A 20,326-nucleotide genomic window follows, 5' to 3' on the forward strand; every position below is an offset into this window, starting at 1 on the left:
ATTCAGACCGGGGTGGGTTATCGCAGTACCTGCCGATGGGGGATTCACGTTGAGACCGGTTATGACAGTATCTGGCAATGGGTATGCTGAAATTTAGGAATTGCTTTATTGCCAATTCTTGAATAAGTGTGTTCTAAAATCCGCCAAGAATGGACATTTATTCCCCGAGTCCAGCTCGTGCTTGAAATATGGTTAGAGGATAAGCTCGGCTTTATATGATTATGTATATTCCAGATGGGGTAATGGGAAACTACAGAATTAATTTTTTTTGTTTTGTTTGGTTTGTTGAGATGTTTTCAAATTTGAAAACATCATTGAGATCACTGCGTCTGTTTTTTCTTGTAGCATAAGATCACGATTGTGATTAGTTGAACTGCACTGCTAACTAATTCCAGCTTCAATCACACTGTGTAGGAACAAGTCTGAAATTAGGAAGACTAACTTTATTTTAGTGCTGTTAACTGCCCAGTGATTTATGCTTGAAAATTTATTGCATGGATTGCATTAGAACAGTTTTTTTTTGGTTTTACTATAATAATTCCTCCTGTATAATAAGTGGCCAATAGGATCATTTGGAAGGGCTGATAGCCCATGTACTCTGAAATGAGAGCAGGGTAAGCATATTCTTAGTGTGCATTCACTAACAAATCTGAGTTGTAGCAATATTTGAAGATAAATGTTAATCTGTTTGAACTTTGATTTTTGACCGCCGAAGTCATTGATTGTTGCCTTGTGAAATGCTAGCTTTGCATTATTTACATTATAAACTAATCAGGATCAAGTCTTCCTATCCAGCAATGTTTGATATCTAAATCATATTGCTAACTATCAGAAAAATAAAACACTGGGTGTGTGAGATTGCCATAATATAGTTATTGAACCATGAAAGAGCTAGCAGAATCATGATCTTGCCATTTCCAACTTGAGTCATAAATCACAACAGTGTTGTATGTACTTAGGCTGAACATCATACAAACATTGTATACATGTCTGCAACGATCTTGGGAGAAGTTGACCACAATGTTGGGTTCTGTTCGTCAGATTCCAGACCCTGAGTATCTCAGCATTCCACTTTCCGTTTCTCTGGACCTTTATAGGTGTAGCCATTGCTGCTGGTGACCGTGGATCAACTTTGAACGTGTCCATTTAATGCATGATCAAATTAATCTTTAAAGCTGTGTGTACTCTAATTACTTACATTGGAACCTATTGAGTATTAAAAGAAAACAAACTTCCCAGCAAGTTTTCAGGTAGAATACCTCCAATCCAGATATCCGAGAACCAGCAGTATCCGCAAAAATGGGCCTCTTTTCTTAGATGGCCAAGCAGTGAAGAAACTCACTGGTTTGTTCCAGGATTTACTGCTTCAGTGTGGTAGCGTGCCAAGCAATTGTCTGCATTGTTTGTCTGGTGTTTCCTGTGCTCCATGGGCTTTGCAAACCTCGACCTCCATCCAACCCAGCTTGGAAAAGTTTGGGGAACTGTAGCATTGAATGTTTTTGCACTGAATTAAGGGATCCTGTTTTTTTTAACCCCTCTCCCAAAACCTAGGACGTTCTGAAAATGATATGGACACTATCCTGAAGCTACTCAAGTGGTTGAGGGATTTCACATTTTCCCATCCTTGTGTCATTTAAGCTTTGATTGAAAACTTATTATCTTGCACTTTTGGAACAGGGAGGTCTGAAATTCTCCCCATTTATTTTGCTGACGTTCAGCAGCCAGTTGGTATATAGGAGAGGTGTTAGCATAGTGGTAATGACACTAACATAGTCATCCAGAGACCCAGACTAATATTCTGAGGACATGGGTTCAAATCCTACAAATTCAATGAATTAATATGGACCATAAAACAGCATGGATTGATATATAAACCCTAATAAAGTCCTTTAGAAAGGGAAATCTGCTGTCTTTACTCATTTGGGCCTATGTGAGTTGAATCCTGCAGCAATGCTTTTGATTCTTAATGACTCTGAGATAATCTAGATGGACAACAAATACTGGCACTGCCAATGCTGCCCCCATCCTATGAAAGAATAATGGGGGAAAAAAAGTACTTCCTCCCTAATAATGCTCTTGGATCATGTGGTGATTTATATTTAGGACATTGGTTGACTGGGTACAGTGGTGATGTGGTTATGTTATTAGAATTTGAATTTCATTTTTAAAAATTCCGGAACTGTTAGGGCTGGTAACATTAAAAACGGTAATCAGATTGTCCTCACTGGTCTTTCAGGGAAGGATGCCTGCTAGCTGATCAGTGTGTGTTCCAGGTCCACCTTAGGCAGCTGAGTCTTAACCTCCCAATGGGTCAGACCTGTTGAACGGACGTGAAATGCTGGTCTCACCAGCAATCTTCACATCCTAAGTATAAATTTTAAAAAAAACTGATCAGCTGGGTCTTTTTGGCAATGTAAAAAGTACCTCAAGTCCCTAAGGCAACTTGAAATGTTTGATGCTGAACTGGTAACAGTGCTAACTTGAGTATTGGGTATTGTTAAGATAGGAGTTTCCACATTCTCCCCATGTCTGTATGGGTTTCCTCCAGCTGCTCTGGTTTCCTCCCACAGTCCAAAGATGTGCAGGTTAGATGAATTGGCCATGGGAAATGCAGGGTTACCGGGATAGGTTAGGGGGGTGAGGGTGGGTCTGGGTGGGAGGCTCTTCTGAGGGTCGGTGTGGAACTTGATGGGACGAATGGCTTGTTTCCACACTGTCGGGATTCTGTGATTCTATGAATGGGAAATCTGGTTAGATTGATTACCCATGTTACACAACTAAACAATCTAATCAGGCATGTTAAACTAAACTAACACTGTCTCAGTATTTGACAATTTTGTTTGCAGAATAGGTGTGTTGCCTCTACTGCAATCTCTGAAGTCAAGACCCTTGGGTGATGCAATATTTGTCTGCTATATTGCCTAGCAAATGAAGCTGATGGGCAAGAAAGCATTGTCAAGCACAAATCTTACATCTAATTTGGAATAGCTGAGTCAAGTATATTTCAAAAGAAAATGATAGTTTTCTCATGTTGAATTTTATGAGCACCAACCAGCCTGCAAACTTCACCCACCAATACCACTTTTAAAGTTCATTCATGGGAGTGGGCTGAGCCAGCATGCATCACTCATCCTTAATTACCCTTGAGAGGGTGGTGGTGAGCTGCCTTCTTGAACTGCTGCTGTGAATTTAATGGAGGTACACCCGCAGTGCTGTGAGGCAGGGAGTTCCCTTTTATTTAGCTGTTTACAATAATTGATCCAGAATTCCATAAATTCTGATCTCTTTTGCATCTGCAGTTTTCTTTTCCTGGCTAAACTCTGTGCTCTGGAATTCCCTCCGTAAGTCTTTCTACGTCTCTCTCCTCTGCTATTACTCCCTGTCCTAGAAGGTTAAAAAAAATTCCCAAACTCTAAATTTTAGCTATAGAGTCATACAACATAGAAACAGGCCCTTTGGCCCACCGTGTCTATGCTGACCAATAAACCCCAAACTACACTCGTCCCATTTACCCTCACATAGTCTGCTATACCCTAGAATTTTAAGTGCTCATCCAGATGCTTCTTAAATGTTGTGAGAGTACCTGCCTCCACCACCCTTTCAGGTAGCACCTACCATTTTTCTACCACCCTCTGGGTGAAAATAAGTTTTCTCATATTTCCTCTGAACCACTTACTTCTCACCTTAAACTTGCGCCATTTGCTCTTAGATACATCTGCATGAAGAGATTCTCGTGATATACTTGTCTATACCTCTCATAATTTTGCATACCTCAATCAGATGCCCCTCAGCTTCTTCTGCTCCAAGGAAAACAAACCCGGCTTTTCCAGTCTTTCCTTATAACCGAGACTTTTCATTTCAGGCAATATCGTGGTGAATTTCCTCTGCACCCTCTACAGTGTAATTACATCCTTCCAATAGTGTGCCAACCAGAACTGCACACAGTATTCCATTTGTGACCTAAACCAAAGTTTTATAAAGTTTCAACTAGACTTCCTTGCTCCTATATTCTACTCCCTGGCTAATGAAGGCAAGCATCTCTTCACCATCCTGTCTACCTGCGCTGACACCTTTGGGGATCTATAGACATGTACACCAAGGTCCCTTTGTTCCTGAGTACTCCTTAGGGACCGACCATTCATTGTGTATGACCTTCCCTAATTAGACCTCCCAAAATGCATCATCTTGCACTTATCACGATTAAGTTCCATCTACCAGTGTAGCCTGAGACCACTTCATTGTGTAGTTTGTGTTAAATTTCCCTACCTCTGGACTAGAAGGTGCAGTTTGAAGTCCCATCAGCTCAGGAGGTGTGTCATTACCTGTCTGAACAGGTTGATTAAAAATACTTATAAATGCAGTTCTTGCGCCAATATTGCTTTAAAAATGCAGGCCACCTTAAAACTAGATCTCAGAGCAGGTTCGTCACTTGCCCAACCACAGTCTGAAAGAGGAAGTTGTCCAGCTGACCATTAGGGAGATCTGAAAGTAATCCCATTCTAATTTGACTACTAGGAAGGAATAGTGCTGTAAGTAATGTTGCTGTATGAAAGTGAGGTTGTCTTGTTGGAATTGCCCAGCATGTTGGTGAGACCATATCTGGACTACTGCTTCCAGTTTTGGTCTCCTTTAAGGAGGAATGTACCTGCATTGGACACAGTTCCGAAAAGATCACTAGGCTGATTCCTGGGATGTGGGCTTTGTCTAATGAGGGAAAGCTGAGCAGTTTGGTCCTATACTCCACAGTGCTTGAGAGAAAGAGAGATAGTCTAATTGAAACATATAAAATTCTGAGAGGGCCTGACTGAATAGATACTAAAATGGTGAATTCCCTTGAGGGTAACTCAAGAACAATGGGCATTGCTGAGGTCTACCATTTTAGGTGGAGTTGTGGAATTTTTACCCTCAGAGTTGTTTGTCTTTGGAATTCTTTCCAAGTGAGCAATGGAGGCTGGATCATGGTCCAACTCAGCCTTGAATGTATTCAGACATTTGATCTACAGGGGAATTCTGGGTTAATGGGAGGCAGGCAGGGAATTGCAGGTGAGGCCACAGCTAGATTATCCATGATTTTCTCAACTTATGGAGCAAGCTTGCTCCACAACCTACCCAACTTTCATTCTAATGTTCTTAATCATAGAACTGCACATCGCAAAGTGAGGCCGTTTGGCACATCCCACCTATGTTGACTCTATGAAAGAACTATTCGGTTAATACATCTGTGCTGCTCTTTTCTCACAGCCCTGTGAATGTGTCCCCCTTGTGTATTTATCCAATGCCATTGTGAAAGCTCCTATTGAACTTGCTTCCACCAGCTCTTCAAGCAGAAATTTCCATATCACCATAACCTCATTGCGTAAAAGTATCTGATCATCTTGCCAGTGGCTGTTCTGCCAATCATCTTAAATTTCTCTCCCACTGGAACCAGTTTTTCATTTGCTGTTTGTGGTTTTAAACACCCAAATCTCTGCTTAAGCTTCTCTGCTTTAAGGAGAACAACCCAACTCCTGCTGTCTCTCCATTTATCTGAAGTCCCTCATCCCTGACACCTTTCCAGTATATCTCCTCTGTACCCTTGCCAAGTCTTGGTGATCACACCTTGTTTTCTGGTTAACGGAGGGACAGGGACAGGGACACACTACAGTCATGTATGTTGAATGAAAGCAATGGTTCATGTCATTAATGATATGACGATGTATAGCAGACACATGCAATTGAGACTCAAGGGTCTGTATTATGTACAATAATATGTAACTAAAAGATTGAATCAAACTCTTGAGAGTCAGATAAGGCAAAGACAGAGATGCTGCTGCTCCTCTGCTTCACCTTATCCCCATAATAACCGGTGAGGAGAATAGTTCATCTCTTTGACCACACTGAAGCACTAGGCCTCTTGATGTGCGGAAAAAGTGGCTTCTGGAGCAGCAACTTGCTCTCCTACATCCTTAACCTAGGTGAAACACGTTTGAGGCATAAGGAAAATGTGGATGTTATACCAATGACATTTAGAAATGATGTGCTTGCATTAACATCCGCTTTCATGGCCTCAGAATATCCCAAAACAGTCGCCTTTAGAATTATGGGATAACAAGGTGTGGAGCTGGATGAACACAGCAGGCCAAGCAGCATCATAGGAGCAGGAAGGCTGACGTTTCGGGCCTAGACCCTTCATCAGCCTTTAGAATTATTGTCTGTTGTAATTTAGACCATTTGAACACAGCCAGACCCCACAAACTGCAGTGAACTCACCAGATCATAAAAACTTGCAGCATGTTAGTGGACCATTCAGCCCATTGCAGGGTGTGCTGTCCCATGTCCTTGCTTACTTCCATAACCTTGAACGTTCCTTGTCTTCCAAGTGTATCTTCATCTCCTTTCCTATCCCTATCAACTATTCAAAATCCTGACAACCCTAAGTGAAATATTTCTTCTTATCTCCCTGAGTTGCAAAGAAGAGTTATATCGGACTCAAAATGTTAACTGTTTCTCGCTGCCGTCTGTCGGACCCACTGAGCTTCTCCAGCGCTTTATGTTTTTAATGTTTTTTTCACTGAATATTTATTTTGCCCCTAATATTGGTTTCTTGTACCTTTCCTGCTATTGACATGAGGCATAAAAGCAAAAGGCTGGAAATATTCATCAGATCAGGCACCATGTGTGGAGACAGAAACAAAGTCAACATTTCAGTTTGATAACATTTGCCAAGTGTATTACCCCTTAGAGTTTTACTTTGTTGAGCCAAGGATAACATTATAATGGGTGGTAACATGCTGGGTTGAAGATGTTGTGAGGGACAAGAATATTATTAAGTTTACTTTTGTCTCCCCTATCCCAAAGTTATTAAAAAATGGACTGCAGTAGTCCCCTTTTGGAATAGGTAAGGAGAAGAGAGGAAGACCAGTCCAGCTAGGGAGTCTTGTGCCATATAATTGGAATCAGTCTTTGGAATAAGTGGTTTAACCTGACACCATGGATTGATCTACCTCCTTCGATTGGGTGGCACGGTGGCTCAGTGGTTAGCACTGCTGCCTCACATTGCCAGGGACCCGGGTTCTCCCCAGGTCTGCATGGGTTTCTCCCAGGTGCTCCGGTTTCCCCCCTCAGTCCAAAGATGTGCAGGCTAGGTGGATTAGCCATGGGAAATGCAGGGCTACAGGGATACAGTAGGGGTGGTAGGTCTGGGTGGGATGCTCTTCGGAGGTTCGGTGTGGGCTCGATGGGTTGAATGACCTGCTTCTGCACTGTATGGATTCTATGATATATATCCCAAAGTTGTAGTGTCCTCATGGACTCTGTCTGTTATGAGGTTTGCGTGTCAGGATTTGGCCCTGCATTGTAGAGACTGCTAACTTAGACTATACAGTCCACATTTTGAGTTTGCTGCATCTCTGTCTTTGCCTTATCTAAAAGAGACTATTATCGACTCTCAAGAGTTTGATTCAATCTTTCAATTACATATTATTGTACGTAATACAGACCCTTGAGTCTCAATTGCATATGACTGCTATACATCGTCATATCATTAATGTAAACATTCTTACTGCACTAAAATAAGTGCAACTTAGGTTCAGCTGAAGAACACCAATATGTTTTTGAGTTTACTTGAGGGAATCTATTGTGTTTTCTAATCAGGAATCTCTCAAGAAGACGGCGCTAAATGAATTCCATCGGAATAATGGAGCTCGGATGGTGGAGTTTGCAGGGTGGAGTATGCCTGTACAGTACAAGGACAGTCACATCAGCTCTCACTTGCATACCCGCCAGCGCTGCTCATTATTTGATGTATCCCACATGTTGCAGGTAAGACCAGAATCTGGAGATTGTACATCAAGGAACTTTTCCATGCCATTGTAGCACTGACCAGGACAATCTTTTCTAACATAGGTTTGACCAATGGTACTGACTTCTTGGTCAAGCTCAGACACCTGAAAAATATAAGGCAGTAAAATGTTGTGGATCTTGAAATAACTCCACTAAGGTCAGCATCCCGTCTCTAAGTCATTCTTTACTTACACATGCTTAGTACCTGACACTGATCTGGCTTCCTCGGAGCTAGCTGTCAGAGTGAACAGAACCTCTGACACTCCTATTTATATATTTTTTTTCTTTATCTGAGGAGTTTCTAAATCCCCCTGTTCATATCTCCTTGAACTGAGGAGATTCTAAATCCCCTATTTATATTTTCCTGTTTTTTTTCAATCCCCCAGGCCCCACTACCACTGTATAGCAGTAATGCTTATCACTTTTTTTTTAAATTAACCTGTTTTAAATAATCAACCTGTTCAGAGATACGATTACACACTCTGGAGCAGGTGGGACTTAAACCCAGGTCTCTCAATCCAGGGGTAGAGACACTACCACTGCACCACAAGAGGGCCCTTATTACTCATGTTTATATCTGTCAGCCAGGGCTCCCTGATTGGACCAAATTAGTAGCCCCAATCAGGGAACTCGTGTTCTATGATGTCCATCTGGCTATCCTCATTTCAGTCAGTACAGGCTTCTTAGGTAATGAGCCACAGAACAACAGATTGGTTTTAGCACAGATTGATTTACTGTGACATGTCCATAACTTTGCCTTTCTCAGTCATGTAGCTTGTGTGACTGTGAAAAAAAACAGTTCGATACTGTGGTGGGGATGAAAACCTGATCGAAAGGATTGAAACTACTGGGGAGAAAGATGGGAATGGGTTTGGGAGGAAACAACACATGCAAGGATTTTTGAAAGGAAAGGAAGGTTGGTGATGGGGTGATATTTGACAATAATAGTGGCAAGTGAGGGGTTTTATTTTGAGGAAAGGGATGATGACAGCATATTTAAAGGGAACGGCCAAACACCTGAAAAGTGTTGGCTGACATGAGATCAGGAGAGGAAGTTGGATGGTCAGCGGTTTAATGGGAAAATAGTAATATGGGAAATGAGGATCAGAGAATAGTGGGAAGGGCAGAGAGAAACAAAACCTAGGAATGTATCAACAATCAAGACTAGATAACAAAAAGACAAAATTTAAGGCTCTTTATCGGGATGCGTGTTACATTTATAACATAATGTTTATAAAACATATAATATAAATAATATGTAAATAATAACAAAGGATAGTGCCCATTGAAGTAAAGAAATGTAATCTGAAAGACATCACAGAAATGTGGCTTCAGGATGACAAGAACTAGTCCTGACTATTGACATTGTATATGACATTCAAGAAATTCAGAAGTCACATGACACCAGGTTATAGTACAACAAAGGGGCAGCGCTTCGAAAGCTTGTGATATCAAATAAACCTGAGGGACTATAACCTGGTGTTGTGGGACTTCTGACTTTGTCCACCCCAGTCCCACATCAGCACCTCCCGCATCATGACATTCAAGAAAAATAGGAAGCTCGGTGAAGTGGGGAGGGGCTGCATTGTTAATCAAGAATAACATTTGCACAAAAGTTGGAGGTGAAATTGTTTCAGGAGATTGGATAGGGATAATGAGTAATGAAAAGAATTCACTATTGAGAGTGGTTGACAGGCTCCCTAACAATAACCATAATGTGGGACAAAGTATAAAAGAAGAAATATTGGGTGCCTGTGATAAAGGGACAGCAATAATCATGGATAATGTTAATTTACATATAGACTATAAAAATCAGATTGACAACTGTAGCCTAGATGAAGAATTCCAAGAATGTTTTTGAGTTAGTTTCTTACAGCTGCACATTCTGGAATTGATTAGAGAGCAGGTTATATTAAACTTACTATTGTGTAATGTGACAGGATCAATTAATGACCTCTGACTAAAGGCACCTATAGGAAGCAAAAACAATATGATTGAATATTACATCCAGTTTGAAAGAGAGAAGACTGGGTCTAAGACTAGTATTTTAATCCTAAATAAGGATAACTACGTGGCCATGAAAGCTGTGGTGAACTTGACATGCTAGGCTAGAGGATGGATCAGTAAAGACACTGGCAGATCTTAAGGCAATGTCTCAGAATATTCGGAATAAGCATTTTTGTACCATAAAAAAAATTTCTAAAGGGAGGACTCAGTGTCTGTGGTTAGCCCAATAAGCTAGGGAAAGCACCAAACTTAAAGAGAGAGCATATAACTACCCAAAGTTGATTGGTCAAAGTATAAAAGAAATGCAGAGAATGACTTCAAAGTGAGAAAGAAACGTGTATATCTCAACAGCTTATTTGTTTCAGAGTAGGAGAACCAGACTTGGGAGTGTGGAATTCAAAACTTGACAGTTTTGAGAGGAGGATAATGTAGAATTTCAAAAAGAACATCTATAAGGTTATTGGAGTAGGCAAATGAGATTGAATACCAAGAGGCGTGTGAAATGTTTCATTCTGGAGGGAAGAAACTGAAGAGGAAATAAGAGGATAACATTTCAGAGTGGTTTGAGAGCAATGGGCCCTGGGTAAACATTTGCATGAATCATTGAAGGTAGCAGGATAGGTTGAAAGTGCTGTTAATTAGACCTGTGGAATCCTGAATTTTATCAATGAGGCATGGATTAGAAAAGCAAATATGTTAGACTTTGTATAGAACGCTGGTTCAGCTTCAACTGAATTATTAAGTCCAGCTCTGGGTGCCACAGTTGAGGAAGGAGCAGAGAAGATTCACAAGCATGATCTTAGGAATGGGAATCTGCAGTTAAATAGAAAGGTTGAGGGAGTGGGTCTCTTTTTCTGTGAAAAAGAGAAGGTTGATTGGTGATTTGATAGAGGTGTACAAGATCTTGAGGGATCTGGTCGCAGTAGAATGGGAGAGATTGTGCCTACATGTGGAGGATCTGATTGCTCCCAGAAAGATCTAAGGGTCAGACTTAAGGGATTGGCAAAAAGAGGCAATGGCAGCATGATGATAAACACTTTCATGCAGCAAGTGACTAGGATCTGTTATGAATTGTCTGAGAATCTGGCGGAGGCAGGTTCAATTGAGGCTTTCATGACAGAGTTAGATTATGACCTGAAAAGGATGAAAACAGGGTTATGGGGAGAAGGCAAGGACATAGCCGGAGGCCCTTCACAGGGCCAACACAGACATGACTAACAGACTTCTGTGAAATAAACTCGAGTGAGGCACAGGAGTTGAGCATTTTTCCCTCTGGAGTAGTAATTATGGACCACAGTCCCAGCGACTTATATTTACCTGGCAGCTTTTAAAGTAGTCAAATGTGCCAAGGCTGCTCGGAGCATTTTTATGAAACAAAGCTTGACATGAGCATTTGAGGACAGAGCAATTGGGTTGGAATTATCGAGGCAAGTTTGGACTGAGATATCAGAAAATTGAATAGGAATTTAGAGAGGTAAGCTTATACTGAGGTGATGCAAAACAATTAAAAACCGAAAGGACTGTAAAGCAGGAACAAAAACAGAAGTTAATGGAAAGCAGAGTTAACATTTCGGGACCAGTGACCCATCAGTTCTGAGGAAGGGTCACCAGACCCGAAACGTTAACTCTGAATGTTTTCTTCACAGATACTGCCAGACCTGCTGAGCTTTTCCAGCAACTTCTGTTTTTGTTACTGATGCAAAACATTTATTTGATTTTACAGCACCTTTAGCATAATAGGTCTTTCAGGTGATCTTTATAAAGCAAATATAGCACTGAACAACATCAGGAGATATTGAGAGAAACGGCCAAAAATCTTGGTCAAAATGGCAAGTTTTATGGAGATCGAAAGAGAAACAGAGAGATTAAGGAATAGTTTAAATCGGGAATGATCATGAGGTCAAAATTCAGTGAGATTAAAGAGATAGTGAATCAAGTACTAAGAGTAGAGTTGTACAGATAGATTTAAGTTGATAAAACACTCGTGGAACAGAATGTTTAGCACCAGGGTAGAATGCTTGTTTGGTGGGCAGCAGAAACAGTAGAAATCTGAGGGTGGATAAATCGTCTGGACTTTTGCTTGGGTCAAACCTGCGTCATTGTGTACATAATTAAAACAAATGTCCACACCAAAGCATGTCACATGTTGTGAACTTTTAAAAACTCAGTTTGTTCCTTGACCCTAGACACTGAACAGAATGTGCAGGTGGTTCTCCACTTTTTCATCTACAAACTAACGTGGCTGGGAGAACGTCATTTTTATTTCACCTCTGGAATAATTAGGAGTTACCAGTGACTACACGGAGTGTCTGCTTTGTTTCAGAGCAAGGTGATGGGGAAGGATCGAGTGAAATTCATGGAAAGTTTGGTCGTTGGAGACATTGCTGAGCTGAAGGACAACCAGGTGAAGATCAAATTCTCTCATCAAAAACCACACACTTTAATTCTTATGGTCTGCCACTCTGTTTCAGACTACTGTAGTGGGAAAAGGAAAGAACTTGTATCTAAGCAGTGCCCTGCCCGTCCCCAGGTCATGCAGCTAAGGGAGTACTTGTAAGCAGATGCACTAGTCAGTTTGCACATGGCATGATCCCACAATCAGCACAGAGATCAATTATTGAATCATTTGTTTCAGTGATATTAGTTGCTGGGTAAACATTGCCCAGTACATTGGAGAGGTGCTCTCCTGTTGTTCTTCGAATAATGCTGTAGATCAAATGCATCCACTGAGAGAGGGGACAGAACAATGGGTCAAAATAATTTGAAAGATAGCACCTCCAACCATGCAGCCCTCGCTCAATACTGCATTGGAACATTGGCCCACAGTTTGCCCTTAAACCTCTCGAGTGGGACTTGAATCCACAGCCTTCTGAATCTGAAGGAAAAGCTGTACCATCTGAACCATGGCTGACCACTTCTAGTAAAGTGCCTGACATTTCCTTAAGCCATACAGACCAGAAGACTTTGTGTTGGTCTCCTGATCTTTGCTGTTTGTATTTGGGTTTTATGGTTCAGATCAGCTTCATGAGTTAGAATGGAGAATCACTGTTCTCTGGTTTTGTGCTCCCGATTACTGCTACAAAGTTTAGTGGGTTAGCTGTGATGCTACCTTTTGCCAAATAGCCTACAATTTCCTACAATCAAAGTTGAATGTGTGAGATCCTGAAATGGATGGTTAGTACCAACAAAGCAAATCCAATAACCGGAACAGAGGGGGGAAATGTTGGGAATGTGATAGGGTTAGGTTTAATGTAATGTAATTAATGTTATTCTAACAGTCTTTGCCTTGTAACTATGTTGAAAAAAAGTCGTCCTTTACTCGAGTATCTCCAATGTTCTGGTGTCTATGTCCATAATTCACTGAAAAGTAAATGAAGTCTTGAAACAATGTATGACCAGGGACTATTTCAATGTTCAGGCACTCTAAAATTACTCAGTGTTGATGGGAACTTTGATTCCTTTCATTTTGCCCAGTTTTTAGCTGTTGTAAGTGAGCCCAGCATTTCTCTCTCCATAATTGTCCTGAAGAAGTTGGTGGTGAGACACATGCTTGAAGCACTGCAGTTATCTGGTTTGACTTTTCTGTAGTCGTTTGATGAATGGCTGACTCTGCCATTTCAGAAGGCAGTGAAGTATCAGCACAGTGCTGTGTATCTGTAGTCACTAGTCTGTCATAACAGATAATGATGGCAAATTTCCTCCTCTTAATGATAAAATGGGTTTTTACGACAATTATAGACTGAGGCTAATTCATATTTATTCATTAATTGAATTTAAATTCCACAAGGTACCATGGTGAATCCATACCCCAAGAGCATTAGACTGGACCTCTGACCTACTAGATCAGTGACATTACGTTATGTTATCATCTCCCCAGTTGTCTGTTTTCATAGACCTAAGTTGGCTAGCTCATGGTGTTGTGAATACGTTTTTTAAATTTACAGGCTGTTTAAAAAAAGAGAAAATTCAGAACTGTTTGATTGAAAAGGTTTCTTGGAAATTAAGTCAATGGTTTAATGCGTGCTGTAGTTTACCTGCTGCTTTAAGAAAGTTTAATGACTGAGGAAAGATGAGCAAAGCCTTTAGCAGGAGAAGAGATGGAATTTATGGTCCATATTTGCTAGAAAACCTAGCTTTGATATAAATATGGAGGCCTGTTTGCTGGTTGCCTCGTATGCTTTGCCTTTCTGGTCTTAGTTTTTTTGTTTTCACTAAGTAGACCTGAGTTGTTATAAGAAGAAAAAGGTGAAGTCTCTCTCACTCCTTCTTTCAGTGGAAGCTGTTGGAAACCCAATAAAATTTCCAAAATATCATCATTTCTGACCACCTTATCAACCTTTAAATTGTGACCACTTTGCAAAGACTCATATCCAGTTTGATTCCAGTCGAACTGAAGATCTTCCATCAGTCTACGGTTGTCAGCAATTTGATTTCATCGAAAGAAACCTGGTGGACCGTGAGAAGTCATTTTGTTTCCAGACTTTTGGACAGCAAGGTTGTTTTCTTTTTTACAAAAACAAAAAAAATCTCTGCAGAGACTGTTGTCTTTTTGTGTTGTGTGAGTGTGTCTGTTTTGGGATTGAGGAGATACAGTCCGAATTTTGAATTATCGTTCTGATGTTGCGGTGTTTGCCGCTTGTTTAAAGAATTCATTTTGTGGTATAATAAACAGATTATTTGAGTTCACTCAAGATGCCTGATGAAAGTTTCTCTTAGTCTGGATGGAAGTACAAAAGACAAGCAAATGGCCATTTTGGCGAGTGAATCGATACATGACTGGTGCACTGACTTGATTACCAGTTCATACCTCTCATCACAGTCATATCAAAGGCAGGCATCGAGATAGGGTGATGCCATGTTTGGCCTTAGTGGTAGTTAGCGGAGTGAGGTGCAATATCAACCAGGGAAAGTGAACATTGAGAGACCTCAGTGTGAGCTGTACTGCGATTCCCCCACAGTCATATAGTCTGGTGATACTGCCTAGGTTGACTGGCTGCAATCCAACTCCAGTGAATTGCACACCAACAGGTAGAGCATTTCTAGGACATTTTCTGTAGGAAGTCTAGAATGATCTTTTCCCAATGATTTTCCTGAGTCACAGTGTACTTCCAGGATTATTCCATGGTAATAGAGTGAACTGGTACCTTGCCATGCTACCAATACCACCACCAAAAACTCCAGGTCAGTAAATCCCATTCTGTCTATCACCCCATTCAGTATCCAGAGAAAAACTTCCTCTAATTTAGGAAAAGGAAGCTTTTGGAAACCGCTCCTAGAGCCTGGGGGTTCTAGTCAGTAACTGATTTGATAATAGTGCACACATTCCTACTCGTTGATTGCTCTAGTCTGTTCCTCCTGACTGGCTATATTTATTGGGCCCAGCTGTTTGTGTCCTTCAGTCCTAACCTTTCACTTCTTTGTGTTCAGGGTACACTGTCGCTCTTCACCAATGAAACAGGAGGGATAAAGGATGATCTGATAGTGACTCGGACTTCAGATGGATATCTGTATATCGTATCGAATGCGGGCTGTGCTGACAAGGACTCTGCCCACATGAAGGTATGTTGGCTTTGCTGTAGGCATCACAAAGACACAAGCTCACAAACATGAGGCGGCTGAGCTATCATTGTGGGATCTTGGTACCGAGTTCACTGCTGAACTACAGTTGCACAGAAGGTTCTGGATTCAGTCGTGGCTTTACAAACCCCTGACTTGTCCTGCTTTAGGCAGTACGTGTTAATTTCGCTATTGATGACAAAACAGAAAGTGGGATCATTTTGTTGTATTTTTGAGTGGGACTGCTATTTTTAATAGGATGTTAAGGAAGAAATCCATTGTTTTGCTCCAGCTGTACTGAAGTTAAACCTGATTTTTGAGGACTGTGTGGGTGTTTGACAAATTACTGCATTGGCATTCAGCAAGGAAATATGTTGGGGTTGATTGGGAATGGAGTGTGGAACTTTCACAGTCTGCAGACTCATGCTCTTCCGTTTTGCCCTGACTTGACACCCAATCATTGGTTTTCCTAAGTCGAAATGTCCTTGAGGTATGCCTAACCTGGCATTCCATTCATCAACCCATTCATCCCCTTGGTGGGGGTGAGAAAAGACTTTGAGCTAATTTAGGAGAAGGGAGCTTTTGGAAACTGCGCTTTGGGCCCAGGGTTGAGCAAGTCAGTAACTGGTTTGACACTGGTGCGCGCATGCTGGGAGCGATCTGAACGCCAGGAAACAGAATCCAGTGAACGGGGCCTCTGGAGCTGGAGGCAAAGGACGCAGGTCCACACAACTGGGAGGGAGAGGGCGCAGGGCTCCAGAAGTGGGAGGTAGAGGGTGTGGGTTCCTGAGCAAGAGACAGAGAGAGAGAGAGTCAAGGAGGGTTATGGGGCAGTATGCTGTGGGTTTGCCACATGAGTGCCTTTATAGTTAGTGAGGAGCCCTCCTCCTGCTCTGGCGTTCGGGCCTCTGCTAATTGCCTTCCTTCTGTTCCTAGGAGAAGCTGGCCGAGTTCAAAGCCGCTGGGAATGATGCTGACCTGGAGTTTTTGGAGGCGGGATTGATAGCGCTGCAAGGTGACCACTTCATTCTATCACCATGGAATAATCCTAAATTGTCAGAGTTCCATATCAGGATTTCTGTCTCTTTGGTGCTGCCTGATCCACAGATTTAATGTTTACGTTTTAAGATATCATTCTCGCATGAATGCGTACGTGTTCACACTTGCACAAGCACGTGCATCCCTGTGTGTGGGCACAGCCGATCACACTCATGGGGTGACCCCCACTCCCCGGGGCGTGTGAAGTGAGGAGCACCTGGGCCCAAATGCTGCAGTTGCTCTTTAGCTTAAATCTCCCCCATCCTCAAGCATTTACCTGACTCCCCCCACTCTCACCTTTACCCATACTCTCCTCCTCGACTCTCTCTAGCTCAGGCACCCACATCCTCTCCCTCCCAGTTGTGTGGATCTGTGTCCTTTGCCTCCTGCTCCAGAGGCCCCCATTTGCTGGATCCTGTTTCCTGGCGCTCGGATTCTCTAATAAACTTTTCTTGTTTCTCAAAAACATTCCTCTTCTCCCACAACTTCCGTGTAATCACCATTCACCGATGTGTATTAGTAAGCAATAGACTGGTACTAGGAGAGAGGTGGTGACAGCTTTGTACCCAGAGGAGATCCTCAAAGATCCAGGCACCAGCTGGGGGGACATGCGATCAGGCACATGAGCACATGTACAGACACACACACAGACGAGGGAGAAATATGCTGCTCTTTGAAATAGCGCCATGAGATCTTTTACACCTTAAAAGATTAGAGAGACAGCAATGTCTCACAGTGCAGCATTTCCTCAGGGTGCACTGGGAATGTCAACCTGCTCAGGTCTCTGGAGTGGGTCTTGAGCATTCTGTCTACTGAGTCAGAGGTGAGTTAACTAACAACTGAACCACAGCTAAACAAATTCCCTCTAAATGGGAATCCCCACACCCGGCAACAAACGAGCACGAAGGTGCATCAGGAGTCCTAGTGTCCACCCCATCCTTTTCCGTCCTTGGTGATCTTGCTTTGGTACGATAAAACTGCAGTCATTTAACTTCCTTGCATTAGGGTGCTGGAACCTTCTAGATAATGTGGAGCTGTTGTTTATATTGCCCAGGTCCATCTGCAGCAAGGGTGCTGCAGGAGGGTGTGTCTGATGACCTTCAGAAACTGCCATTCATGTGGAGTGCCATGATGACTGTATTTGGGGTGCCAGGCTGCAGGGTAACTCGTTGTGGCTACACTGGAGAGGACGGGGTGGAGGTGAGTTAACTTTTCATAATAGATACAGTGAGACTCACTGCTTAAATGGGTTTCCTTTGTTTGTGAATTTTGTTCTCATTAAGGGAGCTGGTGACTGTAACTGAGAAGTATGTGGTTTTCACTCCAGACTTTCCCTGTATCAAAATTTGTTTCCATTTAGCACCTTTAACATAGCAGGGCATCCAAAGCCACATCACTGTGGCACTATCAAGCTAAAGAAGCAGAAATTAAAATGTATGAACAAAAACACAGACGTAGCAGGACCATAAGAGAAAGAGAGGTTTAAAAAAAGGGATTCCAGAGCTTTAGTGTCCAGATAGCTGAAAACTGATTGACCAGCCTGGGGCAGAGTATTTCAAGAATGCTAAGGGGTTCAATTCTTATCTATCTAATCATAGTCAGAGTTACACTTACTTCTCATCACACTCCCACCACAAAGATCTGTCCTTCTTCCCTCTCCAATGCTCATCTACATGTTGTTCGACAGCAATATTGTGTGAAAGAATAGACATTAAATTTCACACAAATATGGATGATCCCCTACTCGAACTCTCCATCATTTCTCTCAACCCGTCCACTCTGTTTAAATTCTCAGATTGATATACAGTACTCGACGCACAGAAATTTCCTCTGGGTAAATATTGGGAAGATCAAAGCCGTTCCCACTGGAAGTGCCACTCCTAGTCACCAATCGCATCCCTCTCCCTGGCAAACACAGGAGGCTGTATCACACTGTTCGCAGCCACAGCATCTTGTTTGGCTGTGAGATGAGCTTTCTGCATTGTCTGCCACATGGCTTACCCAATTCTGCCCTGCTTTCTGCTGACAAGGCAACAAATAAATTGAGACCCAGCTCGGAGGCTTCAGTTTAACAGCTGCAGCTTCTGGAGAACACCCAATTGAGAAAATAACCATACAGTGATATCACAGGAAGGTGTGGGTTGATTAATTTGTGAATAACTGCTACTAGGAATTCCGTGCATATCACTAATATTGAAAAGGGTCACTGTTTTTAATGTCCTTAACTGCCTACAATTATTCATAACTTTAAACTCCTTCGATCAGTATTGGTAAAGTTTAACCCACTGGGAGGCTCAGCAGTATGATTTCTAGATTAAAATTATTAATTAACTAAACATACGATAAAGATGGAAGGCAGGTGATGTACTGCGACTGCAGGATATTGGATTATCTGGATGCCTGTGCAATCCAAGGCAAATATGTCTGCAATAAGTGTCCATAGCTGCATGAAATTTAGCTCACAGTCAGTGAGCTGAGCGCTGATCTACAGGTTCTGTTGCACATCAAGGACGGTGAAAATTATCTAGACGTTTTATTCCGGGGGATAGTGCCATGTGATTTGGCCAGGGGCAGGAGGGTGTGACCCAGAGTGAAGCACGTTAAGGGACCCAGAGGGCAGGAATCTCAGCCTTTGCAATTGTCTAACAGGTTTGAGATTCTTTCAGCTTCTTTCAGAGAGTGAGAGTTGAGCCAACTGACCATGGCACTGTGGTACAGGAAACCATTCCAGCAGGGGGACAACAAAGGACTATCATAGTAGTAAGGCACACTACAGTGACAGGAATTGACACTCATCGATTTTAGAAGGAAGGAGACCAAAAACAGGAAACTATAAGTCTGTTAGCTTGATGTCTGACATGAGGGATTTGTTAAAATCAATCCTTAAGAAGATTATAGCTGGACACTTAGGAAAAACTCAAGGTAGTCAGGAAGAATCAGCATGGTTTTGTGAAAAGGAAATCAGTTTCAACAAATTTTATTGGAGTTCTTCAAAGGAATAACATTCATTATAAGGAGAAGCCCGTTGACACACTATACTTGGATTTCCAGGAGACTTTTGACAATGTGCCAGATGAAAGATTATTGGGGAAAATAGAAGCACATGGTGTGGGGGTGACATAATAACATAGACAGATGACTGGTTGGCTGGCAGAAAACTGAGTTTGCATAAATAGGTTTTTTTTTTACAATTTATATCAATGATTTGAGATCAGGGAGTGAAAGCATAGCAAATAAATTTGCAGTAAGGTAGATAGAGAAGTGCTTTGTGAAGAGGACAAAAAGAGATTGTAGACTGACACAGGTGAGTGGGTAAAAATTCTGGCAGATGGAGTTTAATGTGGAAGAATATAAATCATAGAATTGTCAGTGCAGAAAGAGGCCACTTGGCCTGTCGTGTCTGCACTAATTCTGATAGCTTGAGCCAATCTTTTTTTCATTCTTGGGATGAGGGCACTGTTGGCTAGGCCAGCATTTATTATCCATCCCTAACTGCACAGAGGGCAGTTAAGAGTCAATCACATTGCTGTGGGTCTGGAGTCAGACCAGGTAAGGACAGCAATTTCCTTCCCTAACGGACGTTAGTGAACCACATGGGTTTTTCCAATAATTGACAATGGATTCAAGGTCATCATTAGATGAATAATTCCAGATTTTCATTGTATTCAAATTCCACCATCTGCTGTGGTGGGATTCGAAACCAGATCCCCAGAACATTGTGGGTCTCTGGATTAACAGTCTAGTGATAATACCAATGTCTCAACTGAACCTGCCTCCACCATAATTCCAGGCAGTACGGTGTTTAGGGGCGGCACGGTGTCTAAGTGGTTAGCACTGCTGCCTCACAGCGCCAAGGACCCGGGTTCAATTCCACCCTCAGGCGACTGTCTGTGTGGAGTTTGCA

General features: G+C 42.0%; 1 protein-coding gene across 1 annotated transcript in view; it reads left to right on the forward strand.

Moving 5' to 3' along the window:
* The window catches only part of LOC109931861 (aminomethyltransferase, mitochondrial), a 17,906-nt gene extending 275 nt beyond the window's left edge, over positions 1-17,631 (forward strand). The window contains exons 2-6 of the mRNA XM_020531125.2: positions 7,633-7,800; positions 12,152-12,232; positions 15,256-15,387; positions 16,321-16,399; positions 17,477-17,631. Coding sequence (XP_020386714.2) covers positions 7,633-7,800; positions 12,152-12,232; positions 15,256-15,387; positions 16,321-16,399; positions 17,477-17,631 — 615 coding nt within the window. The remainder of the gene's footprint in view (positions 1-7,632; positions 7,801-12,151; positions 12,233-15,255; positions 15,388-16,320; positions 16,400-17,476) is intronic.
* Positions 17,632-20,326: the final 2,695 nt, after the last annotated feature.

The sequence above is a fragment of the Rhincodon typus genome, chromosome 16 (genome assembly GCF_021869965.1).
Source record: "Rhincodon typus isolate 14 chromosome 16, sRhiTyp1.1, whole genome shotgun sequence".
NCBI classification, from domain to species: domain Eukaryota; kingdom Metazoa; phylum Chordata; class Chondrichthyes; order Orectolobiformes; family Rhincodontidae; genus Rhincodon; species Rhincodon typus.